The 27178-nt window shown below is 48.8% G+C and overlaps 1 protein-coding gene and 1 long non-coding RNA gene across 3 annotated transcripts in view; one reads left to right on the top strand and one right to left on the bottom strand.

Annotated features, from left to right (window-relative positions):
- The window catches only part of gpc5b (glypican 5b), a 92007-nt gene that overhangs the window by 26525 nt on the left and 38304 nt on the right, over positions 1-27178 (bottom strand). Inside the window, exons 4-7 of one of the 2 annotated variants that reach the window (XM_018741195.2) lie at positions 25091-25248; positions 23796-23855; positions 21696-21818; positions 3603-3723 (exon numbers count right to left, since the gene is read on the bottom strand). In XM_018741195.2, the coding sequence (XP_018596711.2) occupies positions 3603-3723; positions 21696-21818; positions 23796-23855; positions 25091-25248 (462 nt within the window). The remainder of the gene's footprint in view (positions 1-3602; positions 3724-21695; positions 21819-23795; positions 23856-25090; positions 25249-27178) is intronic. The other variant, XM_029246173.1, reaches the window with a different exon arrangement.
- On the top strand, positions 16227-20786 carry LOC108927727 (uncharacterized). Its single transcript, XR_001965613.2, has 4 exons — positions 16227-16724; positions 17271-17584; positions 17953-18305; positions 19080-20786. It is a non-coding gene; the product is annotated as an uncharacterized LOC108927727 (long non-coding RNA).

Here is a 27178-nt window from a genome sequence, read left to right as displayed (position 1 = left end):
TATCAAAGTCTCTATGTGAAATGTATTGCTTTTCTTTTATTAACAGGAAAGCCTCAGCTATTTAACCCACGGCTGACTGAGCAAATAAAGTAAAATACATTAATACAAGTGTCTGTACGGAGCGGTTTTTAGAATGCGTCTTTCAAGGATGAAACGTGATGCTTAGAGATGACGTGGCAGTCCGGAGGTTGCACAGAGTTTCTCTCTTCACCGATTCCTGGCAGGACAAGAGCCGTGGAGGACATTTCCCAAGTGCCAGCGGAGGCGAAGGGGACAGCTCCTTGGCTCCTGCGCGCACCTACTGTCACAGCAGCCCTGATCAGCACGAGGAAATGTGGTGCCGTGTTGGTCCGGGAGGGGGACTCTGCCCCGAAGGGTGGAGCGCTGCAAATGGGCACGCCTTCGAGAGGAAGGGATGGTTGCGGACATTTCTGGGAAAAATCCCATTACGCCACCGAGGGAAGCGGAATTATCTGATAGGATAGCGTGCCGAGTAGATCGGAGCCCACACGCAAACTGCACGAACAACCAGAGGAAGATGTTACGCGGCCCGTGACGCCGGACACTCTGAAAGTCCAACAGTCGCATCGCTGCCGATCCCACAGTTTGTAACCTGTCAGGAGACCGAATGTCAGAACTGCTGAAATGGATCGAGATCCCATTCTTAGGTGGGCTGAGAACACACACCCCGGTGTCTCCTTGGATGAGAAACAGACCGGCCCTGCTGTGAAACCGGGTCCATGTGGAGGAAAAAGTGGCTTCACAGGAACATCAGCCACTCCCAAACACAGCTGCAACAATTCTTCTTTCCTCACACTTCCAGCTTTCGTAAGATACGATTATAGCTTTTGGGTGGGCAGCCCGTGATACATATCACCCCACAGAGACACATATCTTAACATTTATTCGGCCTTGGAGATTATTTATGTCCGTCTCACGCGGACCGCTCGCTCCGGGGCCCCCGGGCCGGCAGCCATTCCGTGCTGGAATGGCATCGATTGTTGCCACAGCGATGCAGTATTTAAAGCCCCTCCGAGCGGCGAGTATTTGACCCGCAGCCCCCGTGCGTGTTCGCCGATCGCAGCTCCCATGTTCTGGCCAGACAGTAATGTAAAAACTATTATGGTAAACCAGCAAGCCGGAGGGGTACGCATAAATTAGTGTCCACTTTGGCCTCGATAGAAATGCAGCCCCCCCCCCGCCCCCACCCCCACCCGTGTCGGTGTTTGGGCAACAACACAAAAAGAGAAAAAACCATAAAACTGTACAGTGAAGATGTTTCCTATGGGAAGACTAAGCAAAGAAGCAGCGCCGATCATTGCTCCAGTGATGTCGTAGGCAGACATCCCCCACACGCTGCCTATGTCTGCTCTTTCCATCGCGGCACCGGCCACTTTGTCCACACCGCTGGACAGAGAAGAGACCCACGACTCCTAGAGCCCTGGTGTCAATGCCAGCAGACCCTTCAACCCAGTGAAAAGCTACAGGCCACTGCCTGGGAAGGACTCCATGAGGGCCAGTCTACTGCAGTGGTGAGTGTGTGTCTGTGCGTGCGTGCGTGAGCGTGTGCGCATCCTCTTATCAGCACCCCACACAAAGGCTTTGACGTGGACAGTGGCGATTGTCTCCGTGCTGGCTGACGAACAAAGAGCAAGTCCTTTCCCGAAATGTCAACCCACCCGCTGCTTCCTCCTGCATCTCTGTGACGACAAAGCCCGGCTGTCCAGAGATCACCGTAAGGGGCAGATGCTCCACGCTGCTGCAACTGCCACTCAGAAGTGACAGCCGCTCATTTGTCCCTGACAGCAAGCAGATGAGCAGCTGACCAAGCGAAAGGATTATGAAAAGACTTATGAGTTCTCCCCCACTTGGAAAACACTCTCCAGCTTTAGCAAATGCATAAAAACAGCAGTTTAACAGAACTCAGCACATTTTTATGTGCTGGAATTTGAAATTCAAAGAATATCTGTTGCATTATCCCAAGCAGCTTGTATTGAACAGTGTGTGGCGCTTTCGAGAATTCCGACAGTGGATCTGGATGTTTTCTAACAGGTTCTCAGAAAGGATGCTGCATTGCCAAACATCTATCAGGTTGTTTTTTTTTTTTTTTTTTTTAAAGATCAGTATTTCGTGTGGATAATGTTTCATGTTTAGAAATGCAAGGGGGAGAGGAATGTCCCATGCTTGTCTCCAGAACAGCTTTCCTGGGAGTCTGAGGCAGTGGTCTTTTTATTCCCAGCCTATTCATATTTAATCACATTTACATGACAAAAATTTGCTTCTAAAAGCTGCCTGTGCCAGATCTGTTTCTGCTGCAGTTCAATCCCTGACCCTTCCATTATCCAGCTGACAACTGCAGTGCTCACCTCTTCTGTGCACAGCTTAACCGCCTCGGGTAAGTCCTGCATTAATTAGCTTTGCACCAGGGTAACACTGTCTCAGCCAGCGCGATACTCACACGGGGGAGTGTAAAACCAAGGCGTGTGTGCGGACCACTGATTCCACCCACAGTTTCAACAGTCTGCATCTTCGCTCTGCACAATTTTTTGCATTTATGTTGTTATATTTAAAATACACGTTGCACGTTGACCAACGGCTGACCTTCTTGCACATCAGAAATTACAAATGAAAGAATAATAATACATATTGACCCATTCACAAAAACCATGTGGTGTAAATGAATGCTGGCAGTAAGCTGTGCGTGTACATAAATAAACACCGATTTACATTGCAAGCTAAGAGGTGTTTGTATTGGGCCTAACAGGTCCGTATCAAACCCAGGGGAACCGGGAGTGGAAAGCTAAGAAGGCGGATTAAGTTTGTTCAAATGTAAATTCAGTTCTTTCCTTTACCAACAACAAGTCATTCTAGAACTCTTGTGTTTTTCTAATCATGGCTGTGGATTCTTTCAATGCATAACAATGGAAAGTATAGACAGGTAAAGGGAGAAAATTTAAGACAGTTTGACATATTCAGCTCTATCTTAACTTCAGAGCTCCATACACAGAGGGTGTAGGTACAAAGACCAATCTATGGCAGAAGGGGTAGGCTGGAGGAAGCACCATCCAGGGAACGGCCTGGGAGGAAAATTACTGACAACCTCAAAAAAGCCAGGGGTTTCCAGGGTGGAGACCCGTTTGGAAGGACGGGTAGATTCTGAAGACCATGAACAAACATGGTCTCCTTTATTATGAACAAACATGGTCGTCCCTTGATTACTCCAGGGAAGGCTGCTTGGACTATTTTGACCAGTTTGTGAATAAGGAAAAGGAAAAAGTTGACTTGGGTTGATTTGAGTGGTGGTTGACTTATAACCACTATCCTTCCTCAGCTAGGCCTTTGAAATTATTCCTTGCCTATGCAGTTGCTAATTTCTCATTAATGATGCTTTGATTGTGTAGCATATTTGTGTTTGAGTTCCTATGAATGCAGATGAGCACCTGGTAGTCACTATACTGGAGATGATTGCTCCGCATATCTCCTGAGAGACAGAAAGAAAATCAAGATGCAATGATTTCCCATCAGCTCCGCAGAGTAGGTTGACACTAGGCTCACAGTGGTGGCAGAGGTGGGATGCGAAAGAGGCGGAGGGTCACACTTACTTGGTTAAAGCGCTCAAGCTTCTCCTTCACCTCCACCAGAATCGGGTCAGCACTCCGCACTTTCATCTCCGGGTTCTGCTTCTGAGCCTGAAGGCCATTTCCCACTACTCTCCCTGAATAACTAAGAGAAAAAGAACACGACGGATGGAGTCTTCATTAATTATTCATCAGCACCCCCACAGGAAATGTTGATTATGTGAGAGAGTAAGAGGTCCTCACAACAATTATTGCTGTTTTTTTCTTTAGAACAACACTGAAGTTTGTTCACCCATGTGAAATCTTTACTAAAAATGACAGTCAAGGAGTAAGTACGATACAGGGAGGGTCTGAGCACCATTCCTGGAGGCCTCATTTAAAAGCAGAACATATTCATTATAAGAGATATTGACAAAAAAAGGGTTATTGCTACCTTAAAAAATCACTGAAAAAGGATGTTTTTCATGCTGCAATATCTATCCTAGTAATTCCATGTACTGTTCAAAATGAAATTTTGGGTACATTTGTATTGCGATTCAGATACAAATGAAGCTCCGTGTTGAGACAGGACAAGCGTGCGGCCCGCTTAACGCCTCCATGAGAGAAACGATCAATACGGCTTGGACGCCTTGCCTCGCTGACATGAATGATTCATTAAGAAGTCATACTGCTGGCTCACGGCGAACGGAGGAGGCACGACTCGGCTGCAGATATCAATATTGACCCAACGCAGAGTGACAGCGAGAGGAGGCAGAGCTGTTGTTTATTAGGGGGATCGACCGGTACTTCCGCTGGACTCTGGTGGCAGTCAGTTGGGGAAAAACATGCCAAGTGGCTTTGTGGACGACATACCAGTGGGCTTTCCAATTAATCATTTCCATTGACACAAGGCAGGCATTTACAAGGAGAGGGGAATCGAAAGAAACAGAGAAGGGAATAAACGTCAGATGCCTTGATGTAAGCCATTGCACAAAGGTCTCTCTCTCTTGCTTTCCTCCTTTCTCTCCTGCAGACACAGGAGAGAAAAACTCCTGCAGAACATTGTGCCTTCGAGAGCTTTGATGATTGAATATACGCTCGGCGCTACCAAGAGGTTGGCCCAGCTCTGCAAGAACCCAGATGCCGCAGTCAAAAACCTGACTCCAGGTAGCGCCCTGGTTACAGGTGCCACAGACTCAAGCTTCAGTCCCACCTCCTGCTGTAAAGCCGCCAGGAAAGTGCCACGAGGAACCGAGGACGCGGGGACGGCTGGACCCAAGCGCAGGATCGTTTGTCAGGAACCGAGGGATCGGGCGAGTTCTCGTTGTCGGGGATGGGCGAGGAGTCGGTCGATGGACGGTCAGAGCGGGAGCAAGGATCCGTGGACAAAGTCAGGAGAGGAGGCGAGAAGTCAGAGGCCAGGGGCCGAAGAACTGGGACTAAGAATGAAGGAGATCGGTACATGAGCACAAAGGGGGACGGTTGTCTCAGTGAGATTCCGCGAGTGCAAAGGGGCTGAGGAGGACCTTTTAACGCTGAGTGCTCCAATTGTCATCAGGCGCCCGATCGGCATCAGGTGCTGCCAACTGCAGTGTGGGTGTGGCCGTGGATGTGACAGCAAGACACTTACACCGAAGTCCTCCGGTGAAAAATACCCAGCTGTAGAAGTGGGAATATAACTGTAATAGCTTCAGTTTGTAAGATGCTTTGGAGTCAAGCGTCAGACAAGTGAATAAATACCTGAATACGTGGCAACTCCCAGTGATCCCATCATTATACAAGAATTCTTTTGCAGGCTGCGCAGATGTTGCGGATTTACAGACGATTATCTTGTCACCGCGGTAAAGGGACACGGCGCCGGCTTGAGTCCCATCAGTCCCATACGGAACACGTGCCGAACGCCTGAATTCACATCCAGGTATTGAGACACGTAGGAAGGAACCCTGAGGAGTTCACATGCGATCGCAGCGCTCAGGGCTCGGAGTATTTTGCATTTTCTATGCCCGAGAAGCGTACGCCCATCCCTGCGTCACCTTCGATGCACTCAGCACGTGCGCACATGAATCTCGAGTCCATTGAAGTGAGAAAAAAGAGCAGGAAGGAGAATATTGTCATCTCACTGCTCGTCCCGCTGCTGCTCCCCTGCTGTTAATATTAGCTTTCTTTTGGGCTTCTCTCTGTTTTTTCGTCGGGGACAGAACAGCATGGGGGCTTTTTTCACAGCCTCATTAGAAGAATCCAGCCTGAGGAGGACGCTGACCAAAAGGACAGGCACTTGAAAAGCATCTGAAGCGTTGTTAATGATTAATGTGAGGCTAATCTTTCTCTCCCTTCGTCTTCCCCTCCATCCCTCTCCCCTGTCCGCAGGTACGCCATGTATTATTCTCTTTCAGCTGCAGGCTGAGATTAAAGGTTACATTTCAGTTGAGTGTGACATCAATACGAGGAAAGCGGGGGGATGCACCAATGGCCGAAGGTCGCCCCAGGTCAAGCAGGCCCTGGGCAAATGAGGCCATGACCTCCGTCCTCCGTCTCCCTTCCTCTCCCTCATCTTTCACGTCAACGTCCGTCCTCAGAGAATCGGCATGTGGACCAGGCTTCGCAGAGGCACTGATGATGTTACCTGAAAGAGGACGTGTTTCCTTTTCTTCTCGATTTCACAGAGTTGATGTAGAGGCTGATTTGCCTGGACAGCTTTTGGGGCGAAGCATTGGACGGAGCTCCTGTTTCGGGGTTCTGTCCACCTCCGTCCAGCACTGCTGGGTTCTCTCCGTGTCCGTCTCTATCCGTACCACCCGTTTCCCTCTCCAGCTTTGGGGTCTCTTTGTCCAGCTTGTCCAGCTCCATCTACTTCTGCTGGGCTTTTTCCATCTCTGTCTCTGTATCACACGGTTTGTCCTTTTCTGGCTCTGTCTGACTCTGTCCTGCTCTGTCCACACATCCAGTAAATTCTGAGGGTCGTCTGCAGAGCTGAGCACCAGCTGAGACAATCGAGGTAAACTGCCAGCAGAAACAAGGTCAATTCCTAACACGGCAACAACGGGTTGACGCAAACGGATTGACAATGCATTTTTATACGGGATTTTTTTTTTCTTTTTAAATCTAAACCATCCTTTGATTTTCATTATTTACCAAAGAAACACTTTAATGGGAAGCAGATCACCGTTTAATTTATTCAGCTGATGGTTTTACTAAACAAGACTCCGCTGCCTGTGATACTAGAGAACAGGAAATTTCACCGAATCAGTTCCAGTAAAGAACGACCATCGCTGTTATAAACAGAGGCCCCACTCCTGGGATTTAACCCTCCAGGCCGCTTTCTGACCACAAGTCAGGGGTCTTGACCACCCTGCCAACTGCTGGTGTCAAAAGCTGGTGTCTCTGTCCTCAGCTGGACAGCCTGCCCACAAGCTGCCACAGACAGGGCCTCGGTCCCTCTTTGCTCCTGTTCCACCATCCAAACATGCTGAAACGTTCAGCGCCGGAATAGCAGAGTCTGGGGAAAAAATGAGGCGCTTTTCTCTCGAAATAATTAGTGGTCGAATCTGCGGCGAGATCTGGATGCTTCTGGCAAACAAGCGCAACGGCCGTTCACGTAAAAAGCCTAAAAGACAAACGTATGTTTAATGAAGAGAGAACAAAGCGGCCCAGACGAGCGGCAGCCACTGCCTCAGCGGTTTTTAACTGAAACCCCGTGATTTGAGAGCAGGGCTGGCGCTGGCGCTGATGTCATCGCTCTCCTCCACAGGCTCAGCAGATGCTGCAGTCCAGGGTAACAGTTCTCACCTCCTGCGGCCCTTCATGGGGACAACAGTCATGCGAATCCTCAGACTTCACCTGGGGGTAAACTGAATAAATGAGCTAACCGGTAAGAAAGTGGACCTGTGTTCCTGTCCCATGAGCGACTGCATCATCAAGCTTCAAAAGGATTAATTAAAAACGTCCTGCTCCAAAAATGCCTAAAAGAAATCAGCTTTACTGTAGGAAACTGCTTGTTTCACACAAAAGTGAAAACACGGTTACAGTTAGACAGTACAGTATGTGTTACTCAGCACAATAAGGATAAATGTTATTCTGTGTTTCTATTTTTGATGTTTCCATCCAGAACTGGGTGCCTCATTATCATTATTCGAAAAGCAATTACAAAACACAGATTAGTGCCAAATGTGTTGTTACACATGTTGAACGACTTCATTCGCAGCCATTATCACATTATCTGTGTGTGTGAATTTCACTGCGGGGATTAATAAAGTATAATCGTGTCCTGTCCTCTCCGGTCCTGTCCCATTCCATCCTGTCCTGTCCTGAGCTCTATACTTCTTTTCGGAATTTGCGGTCTACACATCTTATGTACCTGAAATGATACCACTGCTTTTTTGTGTAAAATGAGCGCAATTAAATAATACATTTATGTGGCATCATTAAAAAGTTTGAAACGGTTCAAAACAAGTAAATCTTGAGTCACAGCACTCAGTGATAACCAGTCAGCATGTTCTTCTCTGGTCAAAGTTATACTAGCCCAAGACTGGGTCAAACTTATAGTTGCAGCGTTGCGTTTGTGTGTGCGTGTGTATGTGTGTGTGTGTGTGTGTGTGTGTGTGTGTGTGTGAACTCTTGAATCAGGCACTCTATACTATTTGCTCTTTATTATATTCTCACCCACTCATTTTCTATGGCCAATCACAACTGATCAGACACACTAGAGGTATATAAAATCTGAACAAAACACATAAAATTGAAAATTCATAACTGGTGATAATTACATTGGCTTGTTCAGATGCTAGTGCTTATGGTGGTCAGATGAAAGACACTCTCTTAGTGGAATTGTGCGTAAAAAGGCAAAATGGTCTCAGATTCGAGGCGTGGGCGGGGCACCCCGGTGTCTCACGTGTCTGGAGCACAGCACCTGGACACGGTGGAGGAACCCCACGGAAATGACAGCAGTAGCTCACAGGCAACTTCCACTATGAGACAAGAGAGTGCACCACAGGTTCAACAGACCAAGTTGCTTCTTCATCGTCATGAAAAATAAATAAACGCAGCTAAAAATGAACATGGCAGTTTCCACGGAAGGAAGCCCTGCGCTCAAGAGCCAGGAATGCGTCACACCGCTTGGCGACCGGTACACACATCCCCAAAGCCCATGGTACGGCAGGCTCTGTCTGCTCCTACTCAGCAGCATCTCGCCAGAGGCCCTCAGTCTCTTTCCTGCTCTCTCTACCGATGTGGCCCAACGGTCATCGAGTGGGCTGAGAAGTGGCCTTTGAAGGGTTTTTCTTTTTCCACAGAAAAGGCGGTTCCACTCCAACGCAACACCAAGGCCTCTGGCAAAGCCGTCCCCCCACCCCCAGCTTCCTGGAACAGAGCAACACAAACAAACAGGCAGTTGCCACAACACCGAGGCAGCCATGGACTCCCTCCTCACATGACTGTGGGCCAGATGGAAGCAGCCAGTCGTTCTGGGTGGTTACCGTAATGACTGGTTTGGGATCGGTTCATCCTGCCCCAATCCTTACCATATCTATTATATGCTAAATCACTTTGCTGGTGCAAGGTAAGTTCCCGAGGGCGGATGTTTTCACGCCCTCTCCGTTTACTCGTGAAGACATGGAATCTGAGGAACATCTTAAACTGGTGACACCAGTTGCCTTACAGTTTCACACTTCACCCATCAGCTCAGCCAGGTATTTCACTGGAACAATTCAACTCTGATCATTTTCAAAGAGTCTTATAATTACTGCAGATTACAGACAGACAGACAGACACACATTACTGAACTCCACACCTGAACTGAATATTTCAAGGTCGCCTCTTTAATCGGGTTCCTCAGAAGTATGCTCTGCTTGAACCCACGGCTAGATGCTCTGCATCTCCTATTGTGCCACAGAGAGAAGATGATAGCTAGCCCTGTTACCCATAAGTGGACTTTTATCTCAAAAGGAGAGCACAGTAGCAGGAGTGTGTATGTCCAGCATGTGTGTGAAGGATTCCCAGGGAAGAAGGAGCCGAAGTGACGAGTCTTTCCCTGAAGTGTTCAACTGCTGCTCTACCTCTTGAGTTGGGACTGAATGTGGTGGAAGACCTATCTAAAGGTGGGGTCACAAAAGGGGTCTGGGGGCTCACATAGAAGCACAAATGAACTGCTCCGGGAAACAAACTCCTTTCAAGTAGCCCCGATACACTCACCTAGCAATGACACACACCGCAGCGACCGACTGCATTTTACATGAAACAGATCTCACCAAATAAACAGTAATTACTACCCGTTGAAACCTTCTTAATGCTTCAAAAGGTTAGTGCAGTGCCAAACTGCCCCTGGCAGGGTAATTAAAACCCCAACCGCCGGTCATAAATTGAAGGAAACGGCCCTCAGGCATTCAATTAACTCGCTTGCTAGCAAAGCGCCGCCATCATCAATGCAGAAACCCACTTCTACTCAAGACCTGTAGGCTCACCCCAGGCCAGTAGCAGTTGCCCAGGGTCATTCAGTCAAAATCTTCATCGCCTGAGTTAGAGGTGCTCGTACAAGACGGGTTCACGCTGGATACCTCAGGATACCTCAACGCTCATGAGGTATGTGCCAGGACGCGTGCTGAGATACATGTTGAGTACATGGGTACATTTTGGAAGATCTACCACCAACACCTAGAACAAGAACTCAATTTCTGGGTTAAGAGTCCACTAAAACTGAATTCCAGAAAAACACAACAGTCTCCTTGCTGCATGCCATACAAGAGCTGAAGGAATGATCAGCAAAGAGTCTCAGCTGAGAGCAGCTCCTCTTCTCCATCACATCAGTATGTGTTGAAGGGCCAGCCACTCAAACCCACCCGTCAGTGACCACTCACACGGTTTCTACACATGGGAGGAACCAAAGTGGTTTGCTGGACCACTGTTGAGTGCAAACACAGGAGAAACATGCAAACTCCCTGAATTTGACTCAAACCAATGCCTACCTAGCAGCTCAGGAACTGTGAGAGACCAGCTTTACCTGCTGCGCCACCATGTTCTCATTCCAAAGCTGTGTGCACAGTGTCAACTGGACACAGTCTCCAGTACAGAAGGTATTAACTGCTCAGCCCAACTTCTTAGTCTTCTTTGCTGAGCAGTCTTAAGGTGGGTCTTTGGCTGAGGTGTGCCCACAACGTGGGTTATAACTCAACCCACAGTAAGGGACATATGGACTGGCAGCAGATAGGAGGATATCTGGACGAACCCAAGAGGATCCTGGGTTCTGTGAGTGTGGAAACTGAGGGTGATGCCCATGTGGCCAGCAGCTGTCTGGTGGAAGCGAAAGGGCAGCTCTTCTCCCCGGGGGATGAGGGAGGTCAGGGGTCCTTTCCGAAGAGCCATTACTCATTAGATGGAGATCTATTGACAGGCAAACGCAGCGATAACATTCCACACTGGAAGAGGCCGTGCAGGAACATTTACCCTGATGCCCTCTTCCTCATTCGGATGTCAATGGTTTTCAATACCTGTCCTCCGTCCTGTTACTTACAGAACAGTTTCCGGTGGAGAGACTGATTTTAACAGTCATATTCGGTGAGTCGCGCTGAGCAGTGTGTCAGAACACCACGTCTAAGATGTAATTAAATTCCATCTGGCTGGGTGCGGGCATGTTGCATTTAAATACAGTTTGTAATGAAATACACCTCATTTGAACTTTACTCTTCCCTTCGCTGTCTATGAGCGCAAGTGCTCTCCCGATACCTTCATTGTTGACCCCGTAATCCCCCCCAACCCTAAACCCCTAGGGGTTTCAGTGAAAGTTCAGCCCTCTACCTGATATCCCTGAAGCCGAGGCAGTGCGCCAGCACCGAGCACACCTGGGTTCTCACACACTCCTGTCTCATTACGGAGCACAGCCGGCGAATGTGTTGCGGGGAAGAGGGAGCGGGGGTGCCTTTCATTAATGAACCGCAGGTTAGAAATGCATTCCCTCTCTCATCGCTCAAAGGAAGCGGCACCGCACAGACCGCTGCCGTTCATGTGGCCGCCTGCCATCATTAACCCCACATCGGTGGGTTGGGTTGGGGGGCGTGGCCAACCACGGTTGAATTCCTATGATTAAAGATGTCGCCGCTTGCTCAGCCTCTCTGCACTTCTCTCCACGCTCGCGTGCCTCCGGAGGTGGTCTCCCGGACACGCCTCACTCCTCACAGGGCCGCGAACCACGTGGCCAACGTCTGATCACCCGCAACAGGGGGCTTTACTTTAATTTACCCTGGCTGGAAGAAGACATTGCTCTTCAAAGACGCTGCACGCAGAACTGACCCTCACACCTTGGAGGAGCATGAGCCTTAAGTTTACTGTGCAACATGAAAGATCTGAAGGAAGGAGAACGAGGAGCTTTTTGAGTTGGCAGCCAAACCCAGCTGGTTCACAGACCCAAAGGTCTTAAAGTGATCAAAGGGATCAGGGAAATGGCACACGAAAGCTCTTCATCCAGACCAGTCTCAGACACAGTCGAAAGCCCGTCTTCTTCTGGCGCCTCCCATAAGGTCGGCTGGTAACTTTCACTCAAAATGGCAGAGAATGATCCGGAAGCCAAAAAAATCCCGGGGAACTTAGAGATGTTTCAAAGAAACCTAGAAGATGTGTTGAGTCCCCATTCTAGGGAAAGTGTGGCGCCCGCAGTGGTCGGTACCAGACGCGCCCTGCTGAACACGCACCCTCGTCCTGAACGTTGAACCCCCCCCACCACCCGCCGCACCCCCTCATCCAAAACTGACGAACAGCTGTTTTCCCAGGTCACCGCAACCCACACCCAACTGGAAAGCACATCCTGTTCACCACCCGACTGCAATGGCTGCACACCATGTGCCGCACGGGATCGACGTGTTGCTGCACATACAGCCGAGCAAACATGGCACATGCCGCACGTGTCTTGCGTCTGACACGGATACCATTTGCTGCAAGCTTACGGTGTACCCTGCCGACCGTTCCACTTGCTGGTCATTTGTCTGACAGACACACACATACACACACACACACACACACACACACACACACACACACACACACACACACAGACACATGCAGTGTGCCCCTGGGCTCGGTCACACTGCTGTCATTCACACCGACAGGCTGCGCTTCTGCTGCAGGGAGCCTTGAGGTGTCTCTGCCCTTTCCGCAAGTTCTCGATCCGGGCTGGAGGTGGTCTTTATCAGAGTGAGCTGCCGGGAGGCAGAAGCCCTCTGTGCGCCACCCCCCGCCCCCCCACCCACTCTGTGGGAACCTAGAGCAATAGGAAGCCAATTACTGGGGAATGTCTACCAGAGGTGGCCGTGTGGAGGGACAGACGATGATTTACTGTGTGTACCGTGTTGCTACAGTTCTCGCCACCGTTACTGCGAGCCCCAGACCACCCCCCCACCCCCCCAAGTGTATTTCCCCGCTACTCACACATCATAAATTAAGGATAAGAAACACTTAGAGGAACAGTTCCCATCAGTAAGAGGCAGAGAGATCAGCTAGTCTTATATCTCCTTCAAACCGGCTTTGCTTCACTGGACTCTTTCACCCAGAAGAGGTGCGGCTCTGCTGTCACTCTGCCCTCTAGTGTAAAACACGGTAATACCACGCAAACACACATAAGGTGCTGCAGATGAGTTAAAAAGATTCCAGTTTCTAAAGTTTTAAATCAGCCTATGACCAGGGCATATAAATACATAATTTTTTTCTTCCTGGCTTTTTCTTCTAAACAGAACTCATTCTGGTCTAGTGCCCTGTGCTTTTAGGATGGGCTCCTGACCGCCGCGACCCTGACTTGCATAAGTGATTACCAAAAGTGAGTGAGCTCAAGTTCTGGTATTCTGTGCTATTTTTTTTTTACAAAGGCTACATGGCTGTTTGTCAAAATGTCGGGTGCATACGGTCACAGAACAGCCCTGCTCACAGGCAGCTGACCTCCTGGTCACTCAGGGTTCATGACAGGGCAGTGGTGTCAGTTGACACCTGGGAGCAACAGAAAGCCAGGAGAAAAAGAGGGTCTTTTGTAGGAAAGGAAGAGAAGGTCTTCGGATTCTGTGTGAAACGTGCGGGGGAGCACTGGAGGAGCAGTGGGGGGGGGGGGGGGGGGGGGGGGGGGCATGGGGAGTTTCTCAGCAACATTTCAAATATGAGGTGGGAAACAGGATGCTTCTCCTATAAAAAGGGTGTCAAAGACAGGCTGGACACCTATGGATGATATGACTTGTTACCAAATGTATTCATTAATTTTTCATCTAAAGCAACTTTCCATTTCATGTATTAGATGCTTCTGTCATGGGCAGAAACTGGTCACTTGAACAGGACCAAAAGGAGTCCTGCAGCGAAGCTGAGCGGAAGGACAATGGTGACGACCAAGTGATCACAACCAGCATGGTCTCCATGAGGTCACTGAAGGTTTCCGTCACGGACAGGCCTGGGGGACGAGGCCATCTGGGGAAGAGGTGGGTGGAGCGGGACCACACAAGCGCCCGTGGGAAGAGCACTGTGCCCCCAGCCTAAAACCACATCCTCCAGCATCCCTGGGCGGAGGCAGGGGTTTGTAATCGTCTGTAATTGGAAAAAGAGGAAAACAGGGAAAAAAAAGAAGAAACGCCTCTGTTTTCTCTAGAGGGGGTCCCTTTCTGTTTACGATGACGGGGCGAAGCTCGACGGACAGCGACGGCCCGTTCCTGCACTTATACGCTGTGCTGGAAACGGAGGCCCCCCACCTCCGAGAGGGAGACAACATCCGCTACTTCTTCCCAGAACTTGACAAAAGACGCTCAAACGTTTCTTTAAGCGGCGAGCGGAAAGCCGGTCGTGAGACAGAGGCCGAAGTGTCCAAGCCAGAGCTAATTAAATATGAATCTCCATCTGGGCAACGTGGCCATGAATTAGTCGAGGACGGGGTGCGAGGGTGTGAGGCAGCGTTGTGAAAAGACACTGCACCGTTTCCTCCGTCACCGAGGGTTCCCAGGAGGGACAGCAGAGAGACGTTGGCTGCCAGGCTCACGCGTGGACCGTAGGCAGCGCTAAACAAGGAAAAGGAGACTCCTATTAATGGCAGACAGTGACTCAGGTGCCGAACACGAGTGCGGTTTTCGAAAAGCTCCCTCCGCAACGGGTGTCTGATTTGCTTACTTCAGGAAGAATGCGTTCCAGCTGTGGCAAACGACCCCATTACACACAATTATGCGTACATGTTACCTATAATCATCACCTGGTGTGATTTTTTTTCTGCTCTCATGTCTTGTCACCATGATAAACAGAGTATTTAGGGAGGCGGTGCTCTTTAAATGCACCTCGGCTCTTTAAAGCGCTGCAGCTGTACCAGTGTAATTTTGCGCGGTGTAAGTGAAAAAGTACCCGAGGCAGGACGACGTCCCGCCGCATTGTGTTCCGTCAAACTGCAGGAAGGTCACACATGTGGCGTGGACTGCTGGGAAACTCTTCGGACGAGCAAACTGCAAAAGATAAATGAGCTATTTCGGAATTTAAATTTAAATAGAATCTGGGCCCACAGCTCCACATCTAGGGACTTTGAGATCATTCTAGAACTGTAGCGAAATGTTTACTAAAGCATTTGGCTCGATATGGTTTGGACGCTGTGCATGAGGTGCTGTCGAAGAGTATTTATTAAAGAGCGCTGTTGGGCTCTGTAGGATTGCGCTTATTGCCACTTGGGAAGGAATTCGGAACAGCTGGTACCGTAATGGTTGGGGCTGCTGCTTTTGGCCCCGAAGGTCGTAGGGTCAAATCCCACCTCTAGCTGTAGTACCTTTGAGCAAGGTACTTACCCTAAGCTGCTCCAGTAAAATTACCCAGCTGTAGACATGGGTAAATTACTGTAAGTAGCTTAATATTGTAAGTCACTGGATAAATTAATAAACGTGTCATTAGCTACAAATTTTTTACCACAGCTGTCAAGAGGTGGCAGTATTTGACCGGACGTGGCATGGCAGACGCACACTTGCGCAGTGGCCCCTGTCCCAAAGAGAACGTGACAAGCCTGAAGGAGCACAGAGGGAAGGGAGGAGCGGCAGTAACGATCAAAACAACGTGAACTCGGTTGCAGAGGTGAGTTTCGGACTTTCTTTTGGTGAAGCCTTTGAGTGCGCAGCAAAGCAATGATGAACCATTATATTCATGTTATACGTCCTCTTATGTGTAGCTGACTATTTGCTGAAGGCAAATGAAAACAGAATAGTTCAGCGTGTGGGTCTGATCATTGATGTCTTATAACTGCACTCTAGACAAAACTTCAGTTAACTTTGACAATATGAGATAAAAAGGAACTATATGCTACTGTATCTTGAACAGTAACACCGTACAACAGCAGTGTTTACATAAATGGTGCTCCAGAAATTCAGATGACATCCGCTTACTTGAGCATCCAGGGTGTTTAAAAAGTCAAAGGTAAGAGTGTGACGGCGGCATAGAAGTGATTTCATAATGATGCACTTCTGCATGCTGTCGCTGGCATCAATGAGTTTTCTTCTGAGAGCACATTTTGCTGCTGCTTGGAGCTTCGGGAGCTCGTCGTTGAGCTTCTGCTAGTCTGTGACACCGTCAACCGTCATTGAGAAGAAGAGGCTCAACTATGCGCTTTGCCCAGTTCCAGGAGCAATTCCACTGAGCAGGACTCAGTGACAAAGAGCACAGAGAAAGAGGCCTGCAGGCCCAAAGAGAAGCATCTCCATGCTAGTTAAATGGGTCAGGGGTTTGAGGGCCAGGGGCTCTACTGTGCTGCCTTTGGCTATGCTCCAGGCATGGAACAACCCCACCTCCCCAGGGAAAATGGGGCACCACGTCCCTCTGGCATGGCTGTAGCCCAACTTTCTTCAACCACCCCACCTCTTCTGGATCTTCTGTGTCTCCCAGGAACTTCTTCCAGCCCCCAGAGCACTCTCCATGTCATCTAACAGAACTGCTTCCTTGGCTTCGGGTGCCGAAAAGTTTCACACCTCATACTCGGGCACCATGGTCCAAAGCCACGCGCTACGCACACTTCCGAAATTCACTGCAACAGAACTAAGCCTGACTTTTCAGTACTGGACTCTCCGTCAGTAGAATCAGAACTGTTATGGTGTGACCTGCTGAAAGAAGCTTCCCTGCTTTTTACCAAGAGGTAATCAGGCAACCGACACAAAAAAGAACGAAAGAATGGGCAGACTGGAAACAGTCTGCGTGTCTGTGAGTATTTCGGCCTTTCTCATTTGCACCACAATAGCCTGGGACTTTCAGAACCTGCTCCATGGTCCTTAAAGTCCAGGGTGTCCAAAATCCATGGCAACAGATCACCACAGTTTAACATGGACCTGTTTCTACAAAAGTCCCTCTTTGTCACTGCTGTTGTGTCGGTGGCTTGGATTGAGTGAGTGGATTGAGCTTGGAGAACATGATGAGCAGCTCCGTGAGACAAATTCTTACTTTAGCGTTCGGGGACGAGAAGATCTTTATAGCTTGCTCTGCCTGCATTGTTCACCAGGGCTAACTAACCATCCATTTGTAGCTCTTCAAGTTCCCAGAGCGTTCAGTCTCCTCCCAATCCAGTGCCAGGCTTCAAAAGGCCTCACCACAATATCACTGACCACAGACTTTCGAAGCGCCTTTGCCTTAAGATCTATGACACCAAAGTTAAGACAAGCCATGTCCAAATAAAATTTTGAAGATCCAGATAGCTGTTCATCCTTTAACGCTTCATTATTTTTCTCACCGTTTCCTACCGATTCCCCGCAGGAAGCCATGTTACACTGACAGCGACAGAAGACCATCTGAGCTCCAGTATTCAGGGAGTTCTCTTTTTGCATTTGAGTCAAAATTAGACTTTAAGAGAGGAAAAAAACACATCGCCACAATACTGCGTTCAAACGGAGCAGCGAGCTGTCAAACAGGCTGATGTTCCACTCAAAGTATGAGCCTCCGCACTCAAATCCAAACCAGCAACAAAATGATGCCATCATTTCCAAAGCACTGGCGTGTTGCTACAACATACTCCGTACTGCAAGTAGGGCTCTGCAGAGCGCCTTCATGTGTGGAACAGTGTAATAGTGGTAAGTGTTTGCCCTCGGGACCTTCTGTCAGTTGAAGAGATTATCTGTTCCTTTGTGTCTGCCATCTATTAAGATATGCCTGTTCAGTAATAACTTCCCTCCAAGGAGAATCCTGTCGAGGGCCACCCAAAAGATATGAACAATACCGCTTCATTGTTCTAAAGCAGTTCAAGATATTACCCCATCAACTTTTAATTATGGTCTGACAGCACTTCTGCACTTTTATTTACTGCCATGTTTGCTTTAATGAAAACTGAACTTTCTGCCCCACCCTCCCCGTTTTAGTCATATGAAAAGTTCTTACTTTATAACTTCAAGCTTTGGGTCTCAGATCCGACTGACGCGCGAATGTGCCCTTGTTTACCCAGAATGCACCGTGAATGGCGTCACGCAGCTGAAGCATGTGCTCGCGGAGCCCCGCAGCATCGTAGGGACAACCACCGGTCCGAGTCCCCTCACTGCAGTGTCCAGGGTGACGTCATTCCCCAGAGTGCCAGCACGCGCCGTTCCTATTGCGCTAACAAAGTCCGAGCGAGAAGCTCATCAGCACGAAGAGCAATCAATCCCAGAACACTGCTTGGCAAATGCGTGCAGCGCTTGGAAGCATGAAGCGTGAGAAAGTGCCGGCGCTTCCTAGAACTGAAGAACACAGGCCGTCACTTTACCTCTGGAGACAGGGACACCGATTTCCTGTCCAGACCCACCTCCGCTCCCTCAAAAAGTGAGTCCCTAGTAGACAATCTTTACTTCTGTTGGGCTCAGCCAGGAAGCACCTTCTACCATCAGAAGTCAAGTTGTGCAAGGTGATCAGTTACTAGGTAAAGAATGGTGAACAAGGTAAAAAATGGTGTGTCACCAGTTAATGGAAAGTGTCCAGTTAAGTGGCTAATGATCTCCGGAGGGGTTTGCGTTTGAGCTCCAACATGCTAAATGGTCTCACCTGTCCATCTCTCCATCTCTTTCCACTCTACACTGTCTACTGTAAGAGTCTGGACACAGAAGAAGAAACATCCGCAAATTTCTCAGTAAATATCTTTCATGTTGTCCTGGGAGTAGCCGTAGCTGCGGTACCGGTGCGAGCGGGACGCGAGAATCTGCCTGTTTCGTCTGTCTGTGCACGATCGTGAAAATGCTGCAGAATCCCAGGACGCGTTGGAAAAATGTGACGCTGTGGTACATTGTCCTCTGTTTCATGCCTTCATGAGCAAGCAGCCAGTGGGGTATTTGTGTGTGTTGGACTGAAAGCGTGGTTGGGAGCACAGAGATGTACCCCATCCCACCCTTCTTTGCCCCCCTGACACCAAAATGGATAGCAGATGTCTATGTGGTAAACACATGGATTGTCATAGCCTGATAAAAATGTGAACTATTCCGAGGCTCTAACAGACTCTTATTGTCTATTCCCATTAAGGCACGAAATATGAGTGTTATGCTCTTCAAATCGCAAGAATAAGGGTAACGCATTCTCACCGTGAGTGTGTGTGGATTTCCACAGGGTGCACGAGTACTCCGGGCAGCTCTCTCCACAAGGCACCCCCGTCCAACAGAGCCCCGAAGAGACAAGGCAAGAGTTTTCCAGCACGCCAGATTGAATGGATACAGGAGAGACCAAAAACCAGCTCGTGGCTTTAAGTGTTCACTCTCTCTTCCACAAAAATCACAAACCACAGGAATAATATCTCTGCTGACTCAGCGCAGATGCAACTGGCCGGCGTGGAACTGTGGAAAGTCACGAGCGCTTTGGCTCCACCACAGGGAGAAGCTTTCAGAATCGCAGCAAGGGAACAGCTTCAAGGGACCCCCACCCCGTTGTGAGGAAACATACCTCACAACTTGTGCTTCCAGGATACGCTCCGCATTGCTGTGACCCTACACTGGACGACTGGTTACTGATGGGTGACTAGATGGGTGGAATCACACTGCTGAGACCTTAAGAAAGGTTCCCAACGATGATCTTAACTGTTCGGTCATCCTACGCTGCTGCATATTCCCACAGATGAGGTAGGATTAATGCAAGGGCGAATGAGAAAAGAGAAAAACGTGATGACAGCGTGGGTGATAGCAGCGATAACAATGGACATGTTAACAGACCACTGCTGGAGCTTCGACTTCATCTCCAACACCTCTCCACTCGTTGTCAACATCAAAGCTCATTGCCCCATGTACAAGAACTTCAGCAAACAGTTCCGGGCTACGAAAGTCATATAAACGCCTGTGCTTGTGAGCGCGACGTCATGGGCCACCCAGCTGTTCGACACATTTTGTGCACGTTTTGTGGTCTGGCTGTTTCAACAAGATATTTCTCCCTCTGTCTCCAAAAGACAACGGAGCTCAGGGAGTTCTGACCCAATTCTTTCTCCATGTCTCACAAAAAGCATCAGAGGAAAAAATATCCATACACTGAAAGTGAACACGAAGATCCTGCTGAAATTCTCATATTTCCAACGCATATCAAGCTGTAAAATTTAAATACTCAAAGGCGCTGGTAGGTTGTGTATATATGACTGAATATGGCCAAAATTTACTCCATGAAGACTTCGTATTCTGGGAAATTGGTTAAATTCTGAAATTAGCGCTGTGGCCTCAGGGTTGTCCCTCCAGAAGAAAGCACATGTAAGGTTTAGCCATCATGGTGGGTGCCCCTTGCCCCTGTCCCTCGGTCTGCAGCGAGCACAGGATCTCTTTTCCCACAGGGGCCACAACAGGGGGCCATTTGTTCTCCACTCATGGTTTCCTCTCCCAGACTGCCTGGCCCACACTGTCCCTCCAACCCCACGCAATGGACCTTTCTCCATCCCCATCCCTTTCCCAGTCTTCATCTCTGCCTTCCATTCCTCTGACCCCCAGCAGTCTATAGACAGAGCAGACCCAGCTTGTCTTCTCAACTTAGGAAAGAGGGGGGCGCATCAACTGGTAGAGAAAAGAACAGACACGGAAGCTCATTTGATCCGTTCCAGTGACCGATGCTTTGATGACCAGTTGGAGGATATAACGCGCTGTTGTTTTCTCTGAGTTTCAGAGCAAAGTGCCTGCTAAGCGAATACATGTAACAATAGCAGTTTCAGTAGCATAAGTGACAATGCAAGGACGGACGTATGCAGAACCCACGAGGTTAACCGAAGCACAGCACAGCCACTCCATCCCAGGCCTCATCGGCGCCGCCTGACGTTGAGCCGGAGGGCTTCCACCAGCTGAATAGTTCAAGCATCCAGGCAGAGAGGTAAGCAAAGGAAGTTCCCAAATGTAACCCTTCTCTGCGTCACCACACAACATTCTCAGAAAAAAGTTCCCTCACACCCAAGATCCAAATCCACAATGTAGAAGCAGCAACTGGGCCAGTTTACATTAAGCTTTACCCTGTCAAAGGCATTTTGCAGCTGCAGTGGAAGTTTAGGGTCACACTCATGCTAACATGAAAGGTCACAGAAGTATCATGGGACTCAAGCCTGCAACCCTCTGGTAATAGAAACCCAGACTAGCTGAGGAACCGGATGTCGATGTCGAAGAGCAGAGCTGCGTGGCCTCTTGTTGTTAGCAGTGTCTTTCCCATCAGTCACCTGGACAAGCAAGGGTCCGGCTGAAGTCCTGGACACGGAGGACACGTCGCAGTCGGCATTGGGAGCTTAAAGCCCTCATTCGAACAAATGGATGATTGTAAAGGGAACTGCGTGGGGGGAGGAAGTGCAGGGAGGCAGAGAGGGGTATGTGGGAAGGGCTCTTATGTTGAACTCTCCTCCGCCGTGGGGGTGTTGATGTAGTTCAGTTTTCTGATCCCTGTTTTCCGTTCCCATGTAGCAGTGGCCCCGAACACAACAAAGTGGGGGTTTTGTCCCACGGATTACGAGCCAGAGACGCGTTCTCCCTCCGAGAGAAGCCTAGCAAGGCAACGGCCCTGCAGGGAATCACCGTGGTTCAGGACCGTTGGTTCTGATGTCGAACCTGCAGCGCGCTTGTCTTTTCTGCCAAGTGAACCCAGCACAGGGGACGCGGCTCAGAGAGAGACACAGAATTACGCTTTATTACGAATTAGCGCATTTCCTTTCTTCATTTTCTACATCGGTTCCCTCGTTTTTCACTAGCATATGTGCGGCGTTTCCGCTCGGTGACGTACCTTTCGACCACTTCCTCGCCACTCCAGCAGGTGAAGTCCTCCACCACCATCTCTCCATCACAGAGCATCTCTGGCAGGGAGGCAAAGAACGTCTTGTAGCGCTGGATGTAGGTCATAAACTCCCTGCGAAGCACAGAGAGAAGGCGGTGCGGGGAGCACTGAGAGCGTGAATATGAGTAAACAAAGATCAAGTCCTTTTTATCTACTGCAAAGCGTGGTTATTCTTCTAACAATAAGGCCTGGTGAGTTTGCGAAGAAAAGACAGGCACACAGGCAGATGAATGTATGAGAGAAAAGCCGGAGCCCAGACACGTAAAGAGGAACAGATGAGACCAGAGTGAAAAAAACTATTTAACTGAATTGTTTCTTAGCCCTAAGTAATAAACAGAGACTAGAAGGGTATTTCTGTGCTGCTGTTGATACAAAGTAGGGACTGGAAGATGGAGCCTGTGGGATTTTGGCAAATTGTGCGAATAATTTTGACTGATCATAAATATTAGAAAGGGATGGAAAAAGCACCTAAGTTCATCTGTGCCGAACTGCGCTGAACTGTGCTGAACTGTTCTGGCCGTACTCTGAGCGGCGACCACTTTGAGAACAGACCTACACGGTAACTTCTTGTTTTACACTCCTATTATTATAGCTCTGGTATTGGTGAGGGTGTTGCTTTGTGGTAATAAATATGATTACATTTTTGTTCATTGAATTCTTTTATGAATTCCAGTGATGCTCCAGTGATGCTCCCTGTGTTTAAAAAAAAAGTGACCGCGATCATGTGTGTGGAAGGGAGAGCGAAAACCTGAGGACCTGTGAGATATTTTGAAATTATACACATTTTTCCTTAATTGTGCCAATGTTGACAGCATAAAATTAACAGAAGGTCAAATTTGTGTTAAATTATGGCATAAAGTGCTAAATTTAAACAGAAAGAAAGAAATGAGATACAAAGATGCATCAACAAACAATCTCTATTCAAACATTTATTAATGTCTGACTGATGAATTTTGAATGTCTGATTGTTTACAGTTGTACCTCATGTCACCAACACAGTTGGTACCTGAATGTTTTTTGTAAATCGGAATCGTTCGTAAGCCCGCCCACTACTTCACAGTGAATTAAACTGAAAATTAATTGCAGATGAAGTTCTGATAGAAAGGACTGATGCATCACATGAACATGTTTGTCAGCATCCGGTCATTTTCAGTTTCCAGTAAAAAAGCAGAATAAATGCCTCTATATATTTGCTGAGTAGTTGTTATAAAAGTGTCAAATGCAGGTGGTCCACGATTTACAATGTGGTTACATTCCGCGAAACCCATCGCAACTCGAAAATATCGTAAGTCGAAAATGCATTTAATACACCTAATACACACCTCTGCGTGACAGACTGGGAGATGCGGATCGCCGCCGCTGCCCAGCATCGCGAGAGAGTGTCGCACCGCATATCACTTGCCTGGGAAAAAAATTACAATTCGAAACTCCAAGTATGGTTTCAACCGAATGTTCGTCGCCAGCTCACCATCGTAAAGTGGAAAAATTCGTTACTCAAACCGCTGTAAATCAGGGACCACTTGTATAAGTATAATTAATTCATACAAATACCCTGAATGAAAACACACATGTAAAAGTCTGAGACCCCCCCCCCCCCGCAGTCCCATTTGAATTTCGACTATATCTGAATGCGCTTTGCCCTCTAATGGTGGAAAGTGGAAATACAAACTGACTGTTTGTATCTTCAAAAATTCGTAACTCAGATGTTCGTAACATGAGGTACAGGTGTATTTATTGCAGCTCTAACACACACACACACACACACACACACACACGTGTAGCAGGAGCAGCACCAGCTGGGCTACCGACAGGAGCGGTGTGCCAATCAGCCGGCGAGCGGGTTTGTGACACCAAAAGCAGAACCGGCCGAGAGGTCACACAGGGATCGCACCGCTAACTGGACTGGCTACGTGCGATGGCGCAACAGTACGGTGTTCTGCAATGTAAGGCACAAAGTTTACAAGCTAAACACACACGCTAAACTCCTCCTACAGGCACGCCGCGCGCGCGCAGCCACTGGTTAGCGCAGCCCAGAGGGTACATGCTTACCTAGATATCTTTTTCAGACTTCTAGGTTTATTGATCTTGGAGGGTTTCAGAGGAAGTGAGCTGGGGAGAGAAGGCAGGGGTCCCCAAGTGGGTTTCGGGGGGGAGTGGGTTGTTGAGGGGCAGGTTGGTCAGTCGATACAAACAGGAGTGTACAAGGAAGGAAGGGAAGTAAAACGGTAGAAGAAAAAATAAATGATCTGATTAAACAGCACAACTCAGCAATATAAAAAAAACCAAAGCAAAATAATCCATGGAAGGCCCACGCTGAAGGATAAGGACAATGCATGTCAGACGGGAATCGGGTGGGAGGGGGGAAGGGGTGCACAACAGCATGCAAGTCATTGAAAGCAGGTCAACTGTCGCTTTTCCTGTACTTGTGCACTGCATCTTTCAAGTCACCGGCCAGCCGACAGGAAACGTTTCTAAAAGCGATGACGTCGGTCCCGTTTATTTGGAGCGACCGGTATCCACGTTCACTTGCTATTAATATGCAAGGAATTATTCTGGGTCGGTTTCCTGACTCTCATGCTGTAACTCCATTGTGTTGCTCCAACAGGCACAGCGCTGCACTAAAACCATTCCTCAGAAGGCTTTGTTATTATTATTATTATTATTATTCCTGCCAGGTTGGCTGTAGTTTCTTGTGGCTCCCCCTGCTGGCGACTAAGAGCATCTCATCAATCATGGCTATTTCCTGAGGGTCACATGTTGCTCCAAGCATCCGCACCGCTGACTGTTTCTGCAGGCCATGGTCGATTTTAGGCTGTTTCCTTCACTTCCTTCATAAACTCATATTGCAAGTGAGAGAAATTCAATGCAGTAACAAAGCGTAGCAAAAAAGTCCAGATTGACCGCGACTGTCGGATGCCAGAGCGGAGCACATCAGCCTAAAGCGTCGAGAAGGTAAAGTCCGCTGTTTTACAGCCGTACCATGTGGAGCTCGAGCAGGAAATGAGTTCAGAGGATGCGAGGAGCTAAAAAGATCACCCCGTGTGGATGCAGTGTTTGAGAGGCAATATCTTTGAAAAATATTATTGTTATTGCAATGTCAAGTCGAGTGCATCTCGTACATTAATACAACTTCGGGCTCTATTGACATTTCCACACCAGCATTTCTGAGAAAATACTTATTGGTTATTGCCTAGAAATGCAGCTCAAAAGAGGAAAACATTTCTTGTGACCCGGGCCGCTGGAGCGGGAGTAAGACCACGCAGAGAGACACACGTTCACTCTGGATTAAAATGGGCTGTGCAGGTGTGCGTGTGGGCGGACGGGACACCTCCCCCGGGTCTCACCTCTTCAGGTGCGCCAGCCGACCCAGCGGTACTTTTGCCGAGGGCTCCGGCGAGTGCGTGGAGGAGTCTGTGGGACTGACAGGGGTTGTCGCGCCAGAGGTGGACCTCGTACTCGTCCACGTTGGCACCTCGGTCACTTGTCCACACACTTTGTCCACCTGAGGAGGGGTACAGAGTACCGGCTAAACACACCAGACGCCTGACAGCGAGACTCATGCTCTTCAGATCCATTTTTCTATTTAGTGATGGATGCAGAGGTTCCATCTCCTCAAGGAAATCTGAACCAAGGATTTGAACCCCCCCCCCCAAAACAAGCAAAGGGTTTAAGGCACATTTATAGTCTTTTACAATGCATGACATACAAATAGAACAATTTTGGTTGCATGCATTCAATGTGTGTGTGTGTGTGTGTGAGATGTGTTACAGACTGGCGCTGATCGTGACATTGTCAATGATTTAGTGGAGCCTCAGAGGACGTGACCCCCCACTGGTGCCCACACTCGTGTTGAGTCACCGTCATGAGGAAAGGCTGCACGCATCGTTCCGACCACGCAGGTTTCGTTACGTTTTCTTCCTTCTCCCACTTCGGTGCCCTCGCAGAGCACAGGAGCACCGACGTCAAGTGATCGACGTGGGGAGGGAAACCTGCCCGCGGTAAGTAATAGGCACCCTGTGTGACCCCCCACCCCAACCCGTTGCTCACGAGCAAGTGTGACGTCGCTCCAAAGGGACCGCCGCAATCAGAAAGTCTCATAGAACGTCGACGTAGTCGCGACTATCGATTAACCTGCAGAGACGTACTTTAGGAGCGACGCACAAAAGCTCCTGCTGTCCCAATCAATGCCTGTTTAAAAGCACTCTGCGTTATTAAGTGGCCTGCAATTACACTTAGGGGACTGACTCAGGCGTTTTACCTGGAAAGTCCACGGTGGGAGGACGAGAGCGATGCAAAGCGCACGACGTCTTTGTTTTCATCTACGGGCGGCACGAACAACGCCTGGTGCTCTGCTAATTTCAGCACTCAAAGCTGTGACCCTGATAGAATCCGTTGTACTTTTTCACCAATGCAAAATCAATGAGCCGTCAGAAGACAAGCAAGCAAGTGGCAAAACGACACATGACGGCATTGCATGGACTTTTGGGACATTTAAGGAGTGTTAAACTGTTGAGCTGTTCATTCCTAAAGGACAGAAGTTTCCCTGCCGCTGGGAATTACATTGACTGTTATTCATTTCGCAGAAGCGACGTGCATCTCAGAGAAAAACGCAATGAGTGCATGACATCAACAGAAGGAGGAGTTAAATGAATTAAACCCAACAGGAACTGTGTGATATACCGTCAACATTTCAGATTTTTACAGAAACGGAGCAAGAAGTTTGAATAAAAAATATATATTTCCACGCACACACTGGCCGAAACCGCTTATCCTGAGCGGGGTCGCCTCAAACCGAAGCCTAACCTGGCAACGCAGGGTGCGGGGCTGGAGGGGGAGGGGCACACCCAGGACAGGATGCCAGTCTGTCACATGCCACCCCAAGCAGGACTCGAGCCCCCGACCCACTAGAGAGCGGGACCCGGCCAAACCCGCTGCACCACCGTGCCTTCCCTTAATATATTTCCATTGACCAGCAATTTAAGTGAAGCTGTTCTCGTTACATTGTCAACATGCACTTCCGAAAAATTAGTAAACAAGGACAAACATGTGTCACCCTCTTGCGTGTGGGATACAGAGACTGTAACTGTGACCATTCCTGCTCTGCATCCCACAAGGCAGACAACAGCACTGCCGGTCAGTGTCTCCTGCCCTGGGGCCGACATGCTGGGCTGCTTTCGCTTCTTTAATGTAAGATGATAGTGATAATGTGTCATTTCACTTGTGTAAATCTATTTGCGAAGATCCCTGACCTTGTTGCACCAACAATCCTCGAGAAACACGGAGGAAAGCCCAGTACCCCCTGCCGCCAACCCCCCACCTTACAACACTGACCAGCGGTTTGTCCACCATCAAAAAAGAAAGACCTTCCTTCAGGCTGACAAATCAATCAGTCGCTCAGCGATACATTTATACACTGGGTGACACTTTTCTCC

This window comes from Scleropages formosus, chromosome 19 (genome assembly GCF_900964775.1).
Source record: "Scleropages formosus chromosome 19, fSclFor1.1, whole genome shotgun sequence".
Classification (NCBI taxonomy): domain Eukaryota; kingdom Metazoa; phylum Chordata; class Actinopteri; order Osteoglossiformes; family Osteoglossidae; genus Scleropages; species Scleropages formosus.
Note: the sequence above shows the minus strand (reverse complement) of the source record. Positions and strands in the feature narration are given on the sequence as shown.